Raw genomic sequence first — 17,354 nt, 5'->3', positions numbered from 1 at the left:
TTTAGGTATTTAAGGTAATATCTCTTGTTTCTGAAGTCATAGCATGAAGTTTCTACTGGTACAAAAGCTGTTAGTATCCCACTTTAGCTACATGGTTCTCTTAATTATATTAAGCATATGTCATATTTGAAAGTAGATTTTGTTCAGTCTTTCTCATGTGTAGATTAAGTATTTCCTAAGTTATGATAGTTATAATAGAAACTAAAAATGTTTACGTGACACAGTTCTTATACTTTTGTTTAAATGTAAGTAGCATTTGTACCAGATTTTACTAAATAATTTATAAAGACAAAATATTTGTAATGATTTTAATTTTCTATATAATATGCTTAACTAGTCATTTTTCTCTTTAGAAAACTGGTGATTTATTTGCGGTCAAGGTATTTAATAGCATAAGTTTCCTTCGTCCTGTGGATGTTCAGATGAGAGAATTTGAAGTCTTAAAAAAATTAAACCATAAGAATATTGTCAAATTGTTTGCTATTGAAGAAGAGGTAAGTATTTGTTGTATTTTAATCAACCACATCTTATGTTCATTGTAGTTATGTAAGTTCTAGGTATTATTAGGTATCTACTTAATTTTTTTTATAATTTTAGTGCTATTTTATATTTTTGGAGCGCTTTACGGCTTACATAGTGATTTCGTTTGATCCTCTGAGGCAGGTGTTGTTATCCCCAATTGATAGATGAAGAGCCTGAGTTTCAGAGGGGGTAAATGACTATCCAAGGTCACACAGCTTATAAGGGGCAGAATCTGGTCTTCTGACTTGTAGCCCAAAGCTCTTTGCACTATACTACACTGCTAACAGGAGTTTAAATGAATAAAGAACCATTATAGAAAGGCAATAAGAAAAAAATCTCCAAAAATAAACAATAAGCGATAGAAGTTAGAATTCTAGCTATATGATGTGATCCTAGGAGGAACATAACTAAATACACATATAAACAAAATATAGAGCAAAGTCAGTCAAGTACAAGAAGCCAGTGGGGAAAAAAAGAGAAGAGCGGAATTTGGAGATCATACAAGAGGAATGAGGCTTGATAAAAGGAAACAATAACAGAAATGAGGATAATTTTAAAAACTTTTTTTATTACTATTATGAACTTGACAGACATAAACAAACATGACTGTTTCCTTATACGAAGAACAGAAAAAGGATTGTATAGGAAAGCATGTCTCTCTTTTAAAGTATCTTTAACTTCTAAAGTGTGTGTGTGTGTGTGTAACACAGTTAAGTCTAGTCAGATTTAAGTACCTGAAGACTTAGAAGACATTAGAGGAGTAATAGGGAAGGTTCATAGTATCAAAATCTACACTGAGCCTTTTTCTTCTTGTTGCTTCTGTGTGCTTATACAGTCAGATACTGCAATTCAATAACATTCTTTATTCATTCAAAGACTCTTAGGAATAGGGAAGATGCTTGACAATATTGATAAGCTGGTTTTTCCCAAGTAACGGGGTAGAAAAACATCTCTGACCCCTCAAAGAGAAACATCTCACAAGGAAATGTGGACAAAACCAAAATAGAGAGAAACCCACTTGCTGAGCTGCCCTGCTGAAACACTTTATGGTTTTGTATTTCAGTTAAGCAGTAAAATAACACTGACCTGCTCGTCTCGATCCCCTTCAGAACTTCTTTCTGCTCTCTTCTGTGTGCTTTTTGTTGTTGTTTTGTTTTTATTTTTCATGTTTGATAGTCTTGTCATCTCTCTTTGGGGATATCATTACCTTCCCTTAATACATTCTGGAGCCTTGGCCATTTTGTTGATCTTGGTTCTTAAGCATTTCACAGCTTGCTTGAAAATGTAGACCTCATTCTGCATCTGTAGTCTGTCATCCCTCTGCCAAGAAGTGCCTCCTCATCAATCTTCTAGAATCAAAATTGGTCATTGTTCTGATCGTAGTTAAGTTTTTCAGTGTTTTCTTTGACAGTGTTGTAGTCAATGTATGGATTCTTCTGGTTCTGTTCAGTTTATACTACCCAGGATTCTCTGAGTCTGCTTTCATCATTTTATGCAATACAGTAACACTCCATTATGGTCACATGCCACAGTTTATTCAGCTACTCCTCAGTTGTCTTGAGAGGCAATTGAAGGCATTCCCTTAGATTCTATTTCTTTTCCTTTCTCTTTCTTTTTGCTCTTTTAATCCCCTTTGAAGATTAGGAATTTTGTTTTGTTTATAACTGTTCCCTCTCCCTAGCCGCCTAACTCCTCCCCATCCCTTGTTTTCTTGTTGAGTTTGATGTATTCCTTCACCAAACTCTGTTCAACCCTCTTTTATCCATTTCAGATAATAGTGAAGTTCATCTGATGCTCATTCCCCCATCCCTTCTCATAGTCCTCAGTTATGAGAAATCATTCCATTACCTTTCCTCCTTTCTGCGTTCTTGCCCTTCCTTCTCTTTTCTCTCAGGATTTCTATTTTTCTTATTTAATTCCCTCAGTACCTTTGAAGAAGTTCTGAAGGCACACTTGTTTCTTTTCTCTTTACTAAAATTATATTGTCGGTTAGCTTCTTCTAAATTCCCAAATACCTTTACCTTTCTAGGTTTCTCTGAACATTTGTATTTGCATTTCAGAGTTCTGAATCAGCTCTGGTCTTTTCATCAGAAATAATTAAAGGTTCTCTATTCTGTCAAAAGTCCATGTTTAAGATTATACTCAGCCTTGGTTGTAAGACTTTTTTTCTTCCTTCGTCTTTTGGTTTATTATTTTTCAAGTTCTGCTCTTGTTTATTGTAGAAGCTACTAGGCCTTGTGTGATCCTGACCATAGTTTCTTGGTACTTGATATATTTCTTTTTGGCCCCCTTGCAGTAATTTTTTGTTTGATGTTGAAACTCAGGATTTGGGTTATGACTTTCCTGGGACTTTTCATTGGGGGAATCCTTTCAGAAGGTAATTGGCTGATTCTTTCTATCTTTACTTTGTTCTTTGGGCAGACTTAGACAGTTTTCATTTATGATTTCTTATAGTATACCCAGGCTTTTTAAAGTCGTGGTTTTTAGGGAGTTGAGTGGTTCTTAAATTATGTCTCCTTAAACTGTTCTTCCGCATCAGCCATTTTTGATACCAGTTCACTGGTAAATCCATCTTGTGCTAGAGATGTTTTGTTTGGAAATTCCTTTATACTTTGTTCAATTTCTTTCTCTGAAATTGGGTTAAGGTCTCTTTGTTCTGTTAATCTGTATTTGATATTTCTTAGATATTCATTTGTTTTCTTAGCTTATAATAATTTTATTTGTTCTTCATTTGTTGTGAATTCTTTTTTATTTTTAAGACTGCAACTTGATTTTACTCTTTTTTAATCAAATTTGAGTGATCATTTATTTTATTGGTTTTCTTTAAATTTTCTTTTTTGATTTCAGTTCTTTTTACCTCTTACTTGAATTTCAGAATTTCTGTTTGTGTTTAGTTTTTGTTGTTGCTTTTCCAGTCTTGCTTTGTTTTTTTAGTTTCATGCTTGATTTATTGATCTTTTCTTTCCCTCTTGATGAAAATACTTAAACATTTAAACTTTTCCATAAATATGGTTCTGGTTCCATCTAAATAGTTTTGGTATGTTGTCTCATCTTTGGCAGAGTTTTCTGTTGTTTGTTTGTTCTCAGACCCACCAGTTCCTTAGGATTAAATAATTTTGTGTGCATTTAAGTGTGAATGCTTTCTTCAAATGCCCTTTCTTGATTTTATATATATATATATATATGTGTGTACGTATATATATGTATATGTGTGTGTGTATATATATGTATATATACATATATATGTATGTATATATACATATATATGTGTGTGTATATATGTGTGTATATATATATATATATTTTTTTTTTTTAACTGCACTGTGGTCAGTAAAGATTGTGTTTAATATTTCTGCTCTTCTACATTTTTTATGATGATTTTATGCTTTAGCAAAAGAGTAATTTTTGTAAAGATACCCTGCACAGATTGTGTATGTTCCTTTCTATTCCCATTAATTAATCACCAAACATCTGTCATTCCCAGCTTTTCTGAGTCTGTGCTTGTACTTGTTGTGTAGTTACTCTCTTCTGGATTTTCCTCTTGGGTTTCTCCTAAATACATGGCATTCCTTCATGAGTTTGGTTTACTCTTTGTTTCCAGTCTTAGTTGGCATATGGGAGCTTTGTGCCAGGGTCAGGGTCTACCCATTCTGATATTCTTGGTTGGATTAGATAGACACTTTTTGGGTCTGTCTCCTTTTGTAGTCTGTGTGCCCCTGCCACTGACTTTCTGGGTGGGGTGGCTGGTCATAGACCCCACCTTTTGCTTTAATCCCTGACTTCTGCTGGTGGTCCACTTTGGCTGTTGACCTTGACCTATCTTTGTCTCCTATTTCTTGCACAAATTCTTAGTCAGAGGTTGGTTTTGCCCCCTGACAGCCCACATTCTAATGTTGGAAATTGTGTAGGATTTAGGCCTATTCCTTCGCAGCTCACTAGCACAGATCTGCAGACTCTGATTTAACCCTGCTTTAACTTGCAGTGCTCTGATGTCCAGGTGGGTTCTGCCTCCTCATGCAGCTACCTGTGGGGGAGGGCTCTGTCTCCTGGTTCTGTTGTAACAAGTCTGTGATCTGTCTTCAAACCCATGTTACCAGAGCTAATAGTTACTTGTGAACCCTTCTGGGGCAAGAAATCTTCATTTGGAATATCTGCTTGCTTCAGACTTATTACAGACCTGTTTAACAGAACTGGCCCTGGCTTCACTGGCATAACCCCACTCTCATAGAGCTGTCAGGCTCCAGGCCCACTTACTGTGATTTGGATTCCCCTCCTAGTGCTTGCAGGCTTCATAATTGTTTACCAGGGCTTATGCTCTCTTTCCTGATGCGAGCTCTCACCCCGCCTCTTTTGACTTCTGTCTCTGTGTGTGTACATGAAGGTCTAAATGGGATGGAGGAGCTTGGCTTGTCTTTCATTGTTCTGTCAGAGCGATGGGGGGAGGGCAAGGGGAGAGAGATAGAAAGATATATCCTCATCTCCAACTTAACCAGAAGTCAGGATGTACCTTACAATAGAATTAAAAGTTTCAGAAATGGCAACAACCTCAGTGCAGCCTTATAAATAGCTTGATAGAGAAAACAAATGTATAGTACAGAACAGTGGTTTCATTTATTTTATATACTGTCAATGAGTAAAACCTTACATAGGTAAGAACAGCATTGCGTGCTGGTAAAGTTTTTGTAATTTCTTGCAGAGAAAAGATTAATTTCTGTTCACAAACTTACCTACCATAAGTTTTCTGCATGCATTTATACAACTGCTGGCAGTACCTTACAGTTCAAAGAGTACTGGATTTGGAGTCAGAGGCCTGGATACAAATCTCACCTGTGCCACTTGCTAGTTATGTGACTTTAGGGAAGTCACTGAAACTTTATGGAGCTCAGTTATTCCAACTGTAAAATGACATGATCTCTAAGGTTAAGTTAATAATCTCTGATTCTGTGGCATAGAAACTAAGTATCTTATGGCTATATACTGTACTGTGTGTTTTTAGGAGCAATGAAAATTTTTAAAGTGTTAGAAGACAAGAAAGCAAAATTCCTTCTTAAAATTTATCATCGTCGTAGCAGCACTGGGCAGGCTAGACTCCATCTAGACAGATGGGGGCTGTTTAGCATGTGTACCAGCCAGGCAGTTTAAGGGTATGGTTCCAATCCCTGGAGCAGGTATATTTGTAAATAGGAGTATTTAAACTTAAATGTTTTCTGTTAAAAATTGTTTTCTTTTTAATGTGTTTTCTTTGTAGTGTGTTTTCTTTGTGACAGTGTGCCTTTTTGGGTATTATTAAGAGTTATAATTTGGGGAAACCATTTATGAAATTTCAAAAGTGATGATTATCCGTAAGTTTAGTCCTTGTTTTTAGCAATTCAGCTTCCCAATTCAGTAGAATTTTAGATCTTAAGTAGAACTAAGCGCCAAAGTTACTGTAGGAAAGTCTCTTCTTAAAACTTATTGCAATAAGTCCTGGGAATGTGAATGAAGTTACTGTTTTATGCTCTTATACTGTGTCTCAGTCACTGGTTGTTAATTTGTTTTTCTCAGACAACTACAAGACATAAAGTACTTGTTATGGAATTTTGCCCATGTGGTAGTTTATATACTGTTTTAGAAGAACCATCTAATGCCTATGGACTACCAGAATCGGAATTTTTAATTGTATTGAGAGATGTGGGTATGTTGGATCAGTTTTTAAAATTTAATCTTAATTCCTTTCAGATTTGGATTTTCTTATATCTCTTCCATTCAGAGTCTTAGATCATTTTTAGAGTGGTGCTGGGCACAGTACTGCTTTTTATTCCTGATCCTATTCATCTGCTAGCATCTTCTTTCCCTAAGTATCTTGTATTTTTAAATTTATTTTGTATGCACACGCGCACACACACACACAAACACACACAAACAAACGTTGCCTTTTCTAATCAAATGTAAGCTCCTTTGAGAGAAGGAATTGTTCCTTTTTTTAATTATTTGTATCCCAAACAAAGTACCTGGGATATAGTTGGTGCTTAATAAATGTTTTTTGATTGATTGATTTTAGGGTAAATAGATTCTCAGTAATAGAACAGTTATCCCTTCCACATTGTGACTTTCCCCATCACAATTTTGATATGCTGCAGGTCAGCATAAGAAATTAAATGGAAACTTTGGGGAATTTAGCAGAAGCCACCGAAGATGTGAAGGCTGTCAGACAACACAAAAAAAAGTTTAGAAACTCAGAAATGCATAAAATATATGTATGTTATTGTATATCAACCCAAATTTTACAGTAAGTAAACATCCCACAAAAGTGAAAGAAAAAATTCAGACTTATGGTATGAAGGGAGGGCCAAAAGATTTTACATGAATTTTCAAGGTCGTGGGGGTAACACACCCCTAACCTCCATGATGTGGAAGGGATAACTATAGTTCTGGTAATCTACTCTTAAAAATTTCATGTCATCTATAGGGAGCTTTTGAACACACAAGAGATACATAAGACTGGGGTTAGAAGCTGTAACCCTAGGAAGTCCTCCAGTTCTTAGATTTAGGGATATTTTTATCATATGTGTCCCTGGAATAATAATAATAATACACTATTAAAATTTTCTTTATTTTGCTCTGCTATATTTTTCTTCCCATACTTAAAGACGTTTGAATCACACCCAGGGTAAATTGGTCAAGATCATATTGTAATCCTTAGGAAAGTACAAGAGGTTAATAAAAATTAGCCCTCATTATCCCTGTCCTGGCTTGAAATACTGGGAAAACTTTAATATTGATTGACCATATATATAAATTAAATATACCCACACACACAGAATATGCGGATTGCTACACAACTTTCTTTGTTTTGTTTTGTTTTTGGTGCTGAAGTGGGTGGAATGAATCACCTCCGAGAAAATGGAATTGTGCACCGTGACATCAAGCCAGGCAATATCATGCGTGTTATAGGGGAAGATGGACAATCTGTTTACAAACTAACAGATTTTGGTGCTGCTAGAGTATTAGAAGACGATGAGCAGTTTGTTTCTTTGTATGGCACAGAGGAATATTTGGTAAGCTATTCATCACAATTGTAATAGGCTGAAGAAATCCATCTAAAACAATTCATCAACTGGGAGAATGAACACACGGTGGAATGGTGGGAAAAGGAGGTTCATTATCCATAAATTGTCTTCTACTGTAGTTACAGTAAATGTAGGGAGTTAGGGGTCTTATCTCTTATGAGTGCATAGTCATTTGAAAGATGAAAAGTCGAATCTAGTTTGTAGGGTTTCTCTGATTTTTAGCACTACTGATGCCTTTGTTAGCTATGTAGAACTTACATTTTTGCTATTTAAAAAAAAAAACCCGACTATTATTACATGTTTGGTCCATGTCCTCAGTTACCTTACTATCTTACTAAAGTATTCAGTCTGTTTATACACTGGCACACCCTACCTACACATTTGCTGTGGAAAAGAATTCATTGTATAGTAAGTTAGTCTTGGACCTCATCCAAGGGAATTTACTAAGAAAGATCACCTTTCAGGTTATCCTTAACATAGACCCTGAGAACATTGTCAAACCAAAGTTGTGATTTAATTCAGACAAATATTTGAATGTGAGAAAATATTTTCTGGAAATACAATAAATAAGCAAAGCCTCACTGAAAAGACCTATCTTGGGCAGTGCTGAATAGTTTTTCAGCTGAAAAACTCCAGATTTTTTCTTTATGAAGTTAGAAACTATTTAACTTCTCTTGACCTTTGCCTGGTTTCAGTGATGTGGGTGTTTCCTCCATTGACTCAGATTATAAACCTGGCTATGATTTGGTTAAGAGCCTTCCCAGGTTGGCTGAAAAGTTCCTCATTCTGTTCCTAATCTAGTAATGCTGAAGTTCTCCAAACTTAGCTGGTCATTGGCTCATAGAGGATGATAGAGTTAAGGCTGGAAGGGACCTTAGTGGTTGTCTAGTCATACTCATCATTTTGCAGTTGAAGAAACTGAGGCTGGAGAGTTGAAGTGTTTTGCCCAGAGTTACACAGGTAGTAAATGACAGGCTAAATTTGAATCTAGGTCCTCTTGACTCAAGCACCAGTGGTTTTGCCATTGTACCACATTGTCAGCATGGTCCTTGGATGACATCCTGGAACATCTTCCTGAACTTGCCTACTTTATAGGACCTAGACAAGCTTATACTCTTCATCCAGGATCATTTACATGCCATAATGAAGATGTCATATAGGAAAACATGTATCAGATTATCAAAAATGAGAGTAAATAGGTTTAACAAATAATTTTAAAAATTTGGGTAGCTTGTTAGTTTCCCGTGTGCCTCCAAAGAATTAGTTTTTTTAATTGGTCACCTTGCTGCATCTGATAACTATAACTTAAAACATAAAACGGCAAATTTCTTTTATGTACATGTTACCATTTCGCTGTTATCTAAATAGCATTTTTTAGATTTGTTAATTCTGTTTTACCTTAACATGTCACAATGTGTCTGACCAGGCCTAACCTCGACTTAAAAAACTGGTTCCCTCTTAAGATAAAATACAAATGATTAGGCATCTTTTTAAGTTTCTCTGACGTCCAACTCCTACCTTCTTTTGCAGTTTTTTTTTTTCAAACTCACTTTCACACTCCAAGTTTCAGCAAAGTTAGACAACCAGTTATTCTCCAAACCTAGTGTTCCATCTCCTTTATCCATGCTTTTCAATCAAGCCAGTCCCCATATCTGAAATGACTACTCTCTTGTCATCTCTTTCAGTATTCTTATTTTCAGCCAAGATGCTACCTTCATGAAGCCATCCTGAATCTCCTGTTGTTAGTGTTCTCTTTCTCCACAAATTACCTTGGCATTACTTATCTGTGTATATGCTGTGTTCCCAAGTGGGTTGTAAAGTGTTTGAGATCAGGGACTATTTATCTTGGTATTCTCAGTGCCTTGAACAGACTAGGTGTTTAGTTTTGATTCCCTCTGTATATAGTATGTCTAGGAATACCAACAGTGTATTGTATGTACCTGTCATATGCCTATAGTATATTATATGTTTATGAATACCTGTAACTAACTTGTGAATATATTTGATGATCCTTTGTATGAGTGCACAGAAAATTTTTGTCTGTGGAATATAGATTGCCATGTATCTCATATGTATTTTCACATTTTCCTCTCAGCATCCTGATATGTATGAACGAGCAGTGCTAAGGAAAGATCATCAGAAGAAATATGGTGCAACAGTTGATCTTTGGAGCATCGGAGTAACATTTTACCATGCTGCAACAGGGTCACTACCCTTTCGCCCTTTTGAAGGACCTAGACGAAACAAAGAAGTAATGTAGGTAGTTGTTTCATGTAGAATTCTAAAAAATAGGTTAGTTATTTCTAATATCAAGGAATATCTTAACTGATATACACACACATAAAATTTAATGCATGTGTAATATACTATATAGAAAATATATAATTTTTATATGTAAATCTGCATTATGCAAACATGTTTCAAAACCCTACTTAAATTTCTTTGTACACAAATGTTAAATGGCAGATGGTATTTCATTGGGACTGTTTTCTTACCTTTTTAACTATTCCACTTATTCAGCTTAGGTACTTTGTACTACCATTAAATATATATAGTTTTCATGAATTGTGTTTAATTTTAATGCTGGTTACTACCCTTGCACCTTTCATATTATTTGGAGGGTTTTTTGGGGAGCAGGGAGGGTTGTTTTAGCTAGCACTAAAAAAATTACTGTAGCTGCTTTGCTGTGCTAGAACATGTAACCATTTGGACAAAATGTCATGCCAGAAAATTTGTTTTATATTTCCCAAAAGGATGTTTTGACAGATGTAATACTAACATTTGGTTCTTTTACTAAAGAGGCTGTTTCAGAGTAGTTGCAATTTACCAGTGAAGTATAACCTTACATGGCACCATTGTTTATGTTGTAAGAAAATAACATCTTTCTTTAAGAGAAGAAATCTAAATTATAGAACGCTCCAAATCACTAATAATTAGAGAAATGGCAAATTTAGCAACTTAAAGGTTCCATCCTGCATCTGTCTTATTGGCAAAGATAAATGTTAGAGAGGCTTCAGAAAATCAGGCACATTATTGCATTGTTGATGGAGATATGAATTGGTCCAGCCTTTTGGAAAGCAATTTGGAACTATACCGAGAAAGTTACCAACTCTGTATGTACTCCATCACCCAGCATTACTACCACTAGGCCCCAACAAGATCAAAGAAATAGGTCCTATATGTACAAGAATGTTTAAAGCCGCTCTTTTTGTGGCAGCAAAAAAATGGAAGCTCAGGGAGAGTCCTTTGTGTGGGAATGACTGAGCAAACGGTGGCTTAAATGTAATGAAATACAGTTGTGATGTAAGAAACCCTGAGGAAAGAATGGTTCTAGAGAAACCTGGTAAGACTTGGACATGGAATGAAATAAACAGAACCAGGAGAGCAGCATACCCTGTTACAGCAGTACTGTAAAAGCATACAGTTCTGAACGATCTAACAGGGCTGATCAATATGGTTCTGGTGTAGAAACAATGAAACATGATTCCCTTCTCCTGAGAGAGAGACAATGAGCCACGCAGGCAGAAGGAGAGAGACTCATGTTTAGATGTGGCCAAGGAGGGAAGCTGTTCTGCTCAACTGTGCATGCTTGTTACAGGGGCTTTTTTCCCCCAGTGGGAAAGGAAGAGAAAAATGCTTGTTAATTGAACAGCAAAAAGGGAAAATTTAATTTTTTAAAATAGCACACTTAGCACAAGCCACACAGTGAATGGGAATAAAAGGATTGTTTCCAGGTGTGTATAAAGACCCAGGTTGGAATTCCACCCCTGATAAGTAGTGGCTCTGTGACCCTTAAGTGCTCCTGGCAGTGTAGAGAAGGTGCCAACCTGCATTGGTAGGGAAGCATCTTTACCCAAGAGTTCCCTGTACCAAAGGAGTCACAGGTTCAGTCCCTGTCCCTATCCCTGTGTGTTTTCCACAGAACAATTACTTTGATTTCTCATTATGGCCTGATGATTACCCTGTTTTTTTAAAGGCTTTTTATACAGGTGGAAAACAAGTATTGGCAGATTCTGCCAACCTGGAAAATTTTTGAATCTTGATCTGGTAACAGACTGTGCCTGATACCCATATACACACTTAACTAAGTTCAGAGTGTATCTTTGCACAGAATCTGAAGAGGTGGTGAAGAGATTTTGATCATGGGGACCCATGAAACATGAGAATGTAAGAGGACCCTTCAGCCCTTCACAGCCCTCTTCTGCTCCCTCAGTATTTGATGTGCAGAATGCTAAGAAATACAGAAATCTTAGCTCATCTGCAGACCTTAATAATATAACCATTGGCACTCAGTGTATTATCTCTATTCAATGAACAACTCACCTACTGAGCTGATCGTGTCAGTATTGACACTCGTTATAAATGAAGCAAGAAGTTGCAGCGGCTTGTAAAAGGAGAGCCCACGGGTTCACTTCACAAAGGCAAGTCAACAAGCTATCATTGCTGTTATTGAAAATCAAAGACAAAAAATGATATTTGATGAACTTGGTCATCTGACCTTTCAGTGCTCACTGTTAGTAACTGACCAGAAAGACTATAAAGGTAATTGTAGTGCATGAATCAGCAGCTGGGCAAACAGAGTGGATGGAGTACCAGATCTGGAGTCAGGAAGACCTGAGTTCAAATCCGTCTTCCGACACTTACTAGCTATGTGACCCTGGGCAAGTCACTTTCATTTAGAGGGCCTGGGTTCATAACTGCCTCTGCAGCTTATAACCTTGTATGACTTTGGTCAAGTAATTTAACTTCTCTGAGCCCAACTTCCTTATCTGAAAAGTGAAAGGGGTTGGATGAGAGAGCCTCCAAGTTCCCTTCTAGGACTAAATCTAAAATTATCTGAATGTCCCGGAAAGTGAAGTTGGTGTTAATGGACAATAAAATACCATTTACTACAGATCACGGAGGTCAAAATCAAAACTAAATTAAAAGAAAGATCAAGAGGAGAGAGAGACATTGGATGTGTCTCAGAGGAAGCAGCATGGCCCAGGAAAAGAGTGCAGTACCACCTGCTAGAGGCTTCTTTCTTCTCTCCCTCTAAATGTTCTAGTGGAGTTAAGATTTTCTTGGGTGACATTAATAGAAACATTATTATAGCTTCAGTCACTGTATTTTGACCCCTTTGTGATTTCTGTACATATTACAAAGTATCAGGAAATTAATAAGAGGTGTACATATAAAAAAGACTTTTACAAAACTGATTAATAGCCATGATTTAATGAACCGTTTGTTTTTGTCTGCTTTTGCTATTTCAAAGGTATAAAATAATTACTGGAAAGCCTTCTGGTGCAATATCAGGAGTACAAAAAGCAGAAAATGGGCCAATTGACTGGAGTGCAGACATGCCTATTTCTTGTAGCCTTTCTAGGTAAGTATTATATTTACGTGATCTCTTAGTGTCATGACCATAGCTGGTTAACACCATAGTTTTTCCAGCTGTCTTAACACTAGAAATATTCTTTAATGAACAGTATTTCCTATACAGAGATATTGTTACTGACCCACCATTCATAGGGTATTTGCTTTGAATGGTTCTTTTTTTCCTATTTGTAATAGATTTTCAGTGATCCTGCACATTATTACTTAGTCTTATGACTAATGGCATATACGTCTGAGATGACTAGTCAGAGGTTCAATCACATTTTCTGATCTTAAAATAATATGGAAATATAGCCCAGAAAGCTGGTCATGGTAGAACCATGCTTCACCTGATTGAGCTGGCTGGTTATAGATAAAGTTACTCAATTCAATTCCACAGCCATTCTACATTTATTAAGCACTTATGTGACCTTAGCTCTCTTCAAAGCCAAGCTCAAGTGCTATGTCATATATGTTTTCCATGATCAGTCACTCTAGTTAATGTTTTCTTTCTCCCACCCCACAAAAAACCTGTCAAATTACTTTATATTTACCTGTGTTCATGTTCTTTCTCCACTAAGGGAGTGATTCTTTGAAGGTTTTTTATCTTTTTGTTCTCAGCCCCTGAGAGTGCTTGGCATAGTGAATGGAAAGCTATCCTCGAAGTTAGAAAACCTGAATTCAAGGCTGACCTCTGCCTACTGATCATGTGACCTAGAAAGTCACTTCTCAGTGCTCCCAGACGACAAGTTTCAGAGAAAGAGGCCAGTGTGTGTTGGTAGAGGAAATCCTCCATAAGAGCATCCTACACCAATGAAATCCAAAGTCCATTAAAAATGGGGATCCCCCAGTACAGTGCCTGCCATAAGCAGCCACGTGCTGAATGGACTGAGATATAAGGACCTTGACCAAGGTTTCAAAGACAGAAACAAAAGTTCCCCAAAAGACAGAAATTGAAGGATTATGACATTGCTTTTATTTTTGTGAAATGTTTGTCCAAAACCCTATGCAAGGTCTAGTACTTTTTTTCCCCAACAGTTCACTTATTCAGGTGATTGTTGGTTCATAGAGCTGCCACAGCTAGAAAAATTATTTTGTGAGATGAAAATCCTATTAAACGAAACACTAGGTTGAAGGAAACTTACAAATGATAAAGAATTTCATTACATTTTCCTCAGTTGTTAGAGCCAAGATAATATTTTAATTACTTGGGATTTGTGGTTTAACTTACTTTCTTCTACACAGTAAGATTCCAGCATATTGTAAGATATCCAGAACTCTTCTTTCTCAGATATTCTTCCTCCCAGGATTTTCCTTCAGTGTTTAAAGTCATTCATTAAGAACATCAGATGTTTTTTTAAAAAAGGAATGGGGTAGGGAGTATAGAAACAGGAAATGTTGACCTGGGATTGATCCAGAAGAAAGGACATCTTCATACCAACTACTTGGTGGGATCATTAATTTGGAACGGGATTCTCTGAAGAATTAGGTTCAAGAACTAAGTAGTTCTTGGATAGAAGTTGGACTGAGTCCCCTGAGCTGAAGTTCATTCCTTTCCAGTGAAGGCAGCCCAGTACAGTAGAAGAAGCAATGGCACTGGAGCCAGAGGACTGAGCTTCCTCCATTGCCCCTAGTACTGCCTCTGTGGCCTTGGGTAGGTTTTCTTCACCTTGTCTGGGCTTGACTTTCCCCCCGAATACAATGACAAGGATTGGACTAGGCAGTTTTCCTAATCTGCCAACTTTATACCAGTGATCCAGAGCAGCAGGAAACCTTGTTTGATATAGTCTTTAGTTCTCTGACTTTCTGTCTAAACCACTGGCTAAACACTGTACTGTACGATCTTGGGTAGTCACTTAGCTTTCTGAACCTCCTTTCCTCAGCTATAAAATGGAGAGTGATAATTCCTGTTCTCCCTTACAAGTTTTTTTGTAGGGACTAAATGAGACGTATGAAAAATTCCCTCCCATAAAGCAATATAAAATGTAAGCTATTATATCTAGCTCACTTTAATAATTAAAATAAATATTAGCCAGCCTCTTCCAGAACAACTTAGAGAATTTGTATTCCAGTTTATAAAATTTACCAGTTAAAAATTAGCAACCAAAAAGTTAATTTTCTCAGCTAGACGCTTTACTCCAGGCCAAGGACTCCTAACCTTTCTTTTGAGTCATAAGTCTCTTTGTCAGTCTGATAAAGACCTCTTCTCAGAATAATGTTTTGAAATGCAGACATTTTTTAAAGGTCACAACCTGCAGGCTAAAAATTACAGCTCCAAGCACTGCTTGTCTGTCTGTCTCCATCTCTCTCTGTCTCTCTTGCGTGCGCACACGCACACACAGGAGAAAGAATTTTCATTTGCTATTATAATAATAATGCTGTTAGATGTGATTCAAGAAACATTAATTTCTGGGACTTCAAGAAGGTTGATAGAATTTGAATGCCTCAGAAAATTAATATATGTTGTTTAATATTTAGAGTGTTGATGTTTAAGATTTATTTTCTGTCTTCCAACTCTGGGTCATTTTCTAATAGGATCCCAATAGGCCATTATTTTACAAATGTGTTGGGGCAGCTAGGTGGCGCAGTGAGTAGAGCACTGGCCCTGGAGTCAGGAGGACCTGAGTTGAAATCCAGCCTCAGACACTTGACACATGTACTATCTGTGTGACCTTGGGCAAGTCACTTAACCCCAATTGCCCTGCCAAAAAAACAAAAAAAAACAAACAAATCTGTTAGAAGAGAACATCTGATTTAGGCAAAGTATGGTTTTCCAATTAAGAATCCACAAACTTAAAAAATAGAGTGCTGAAACTTGCTCTTTAATATACATAATTGACTGCCTTCCTCAGTAATTTTACAATCTGGTCTGCAAAGCACACATAGTGAATGTCTGTAGGACAAGAGACCTTATCTAAATTAATCTAGCACTGAATATTTAATAAGTGTCCTGTGATAAAAATTAGAACATCTCAGCTGCCAAGGAGCATGCAGAATGAATCTAACACTGGGGTCTTACAGTTCAAATGAACTGTGCAAATATGTTCCAAAAATATAATAGGCCACAAAAATTCATCTTGATCCACCTTCTCTTACAATTGTTCCATGGCTAATCACTAAAGTAAACATCCTTGACCATGAGCATGTTGTAAGTTAATGCTGGGCTTAAGTAAAGCACATTCCTTGGTGAAAGATTATTTATTAAATACTTTGGTACATGGTTAATTCTAAATGTCAAGGTAACTTAATGACCATCATTTTAACCAACCCTACCTTGTATATATAGTATTATAATGTGTTTGGGGAGGTAAGAAAACATGGTGGCTGGGGGTAGAATCACATAGTTGTATAATGAAGAAATCATAGAATACTTTAATGCCCCACTTATTCGTAGTGATTACATTAGACAAAAGCTCTTTTTTTCTGAAAAATGACAAATTTTATAAAATATTGAGCATATTAAGTAACCATTAATTAACTATAAAATGTTGAAAATAGGCTTTTTTTCTTCTATATATGTGTTATAGTATTATTATTGCCAAACTGTGAAACATTAATCTTATAATTGAATGTTATTTTAGGGGTCTGCAAGTACTGCTAACCCCTGTTCTTGCGAACATTCTTGAAGCTGACCAGGAAAAATGCTGGGGTTTCGACCAGTTTTTTGCTGAAACTAGCGATATACTTCACCGAATGATAGTGCATGTTTTTTCTTTACAACAAATGACGGCCCACAAGATTTATATTCATAGTTGTAATACGTAAGTACTTACTTTGCATTCTTATATGTTGTGTGTACAGTATATCCTTTAGGCCAAATAAGCAGGCTAACAGAAAAGTTATTTTTTTTGATGAGAACAGAATTATCATGAATGTTCATTTAATGGTTCAGAAATAGACAAATTATACTTGAATTTTTGGCAAATTTTACTTCATTTCTATTTTGTCAGTCAGCAAGCCTTTATTAAGTGATAACATACGCTGTGCTAAGCACTAGAGATGCAAAAAAAGCCAAACACACTGTTCCTTGCCTTATGGAGCTCATATTCTAATAGGAGTTTTTCCTCAGATGTTAGTGAAATTGGCTATTTCCTAAACTTTTCCATTATTTTCATTGTTGGTATTATTTTCTGTTTTTGTTTACTTCATTCTGTATCAGTTCATAACAATTCTCCCATGCTTCTCTGTATTCTTCATGTTTGTCATTTCTTATAGTGTAGTAATATTCCGTTTCATTAGCCACCCCCTAATTGGTGGGCATGTGCTTTATGACAAATTTTATTGAGATTATTTTATATTAGGTCAGCATCCAAATATCTTACAGAATTGAGTAGTGAATGAATGAATGAGATCTTGGAACTATATCTGTGAGGATTTTTTTTGTTTAATAGAATTTATTCTGTTCATATCAGAATAGCATTAGTATGT

The 17,354-nt window shown here is 36.2% G+C and overlaps 1 protein-coding gene across 1 annotated transcript in view; it reads left to right on the top strand.

Annotated features, from left to right (window-relative positions):
* TBK1 (TANK binding kinase 1) overlaps positions 1–17,354 on the top strand; it is a 51,678-nt gene that overhangs the window by 12,410 nt on the left and 21,914 nt on the right. Inside the window, exons 4-9 of the mRNA XM_036759815.1 lie at positions 354–494; positions 6,067–6,196; positions 7,378–7,559; positions 9,667–9,827; positions 12,826–12,936; positions 16,508–16,687. Of these exons, the coding sequence (XP_036615710.1) occupies positions 354–494; positions 6,067–6,196; positions 7,378–7,559; positions 9,667–9,827; positions 12,826–12,936; positions 16,508–16,687 (905 nt within the window). The remainder of the gene's footprint in view (positions 1–353; positions 495–6,066; positions 6,197–7,377; positions 7,560–9,666; positions 9,828–12,825; positions 12,937–16,507; positions 16,688–17,354) is intronic.

Source organism: Trichosurus vulpecula, chromosome 5 (genome assembly GCF_011100635.1).
Source record: "Trichosurus vulpecula isolate mTriVul1 chromosome 5, mTriVul1.pri, whole genome shotgun sequence".
In the NCBI taxonomy this organism is placed as follows: domain Eukaryota; kingdom Metazoa; phylum Chordata; class Mammalia; order Diprotodontia; family Phalangeridae; genus Trichosurus; species Trichosurus vulpecula.
Note: the sequence above shows the minus strand (reverse complement) of the source record. Positions and strands in the feature narration are given on the sequence as shown.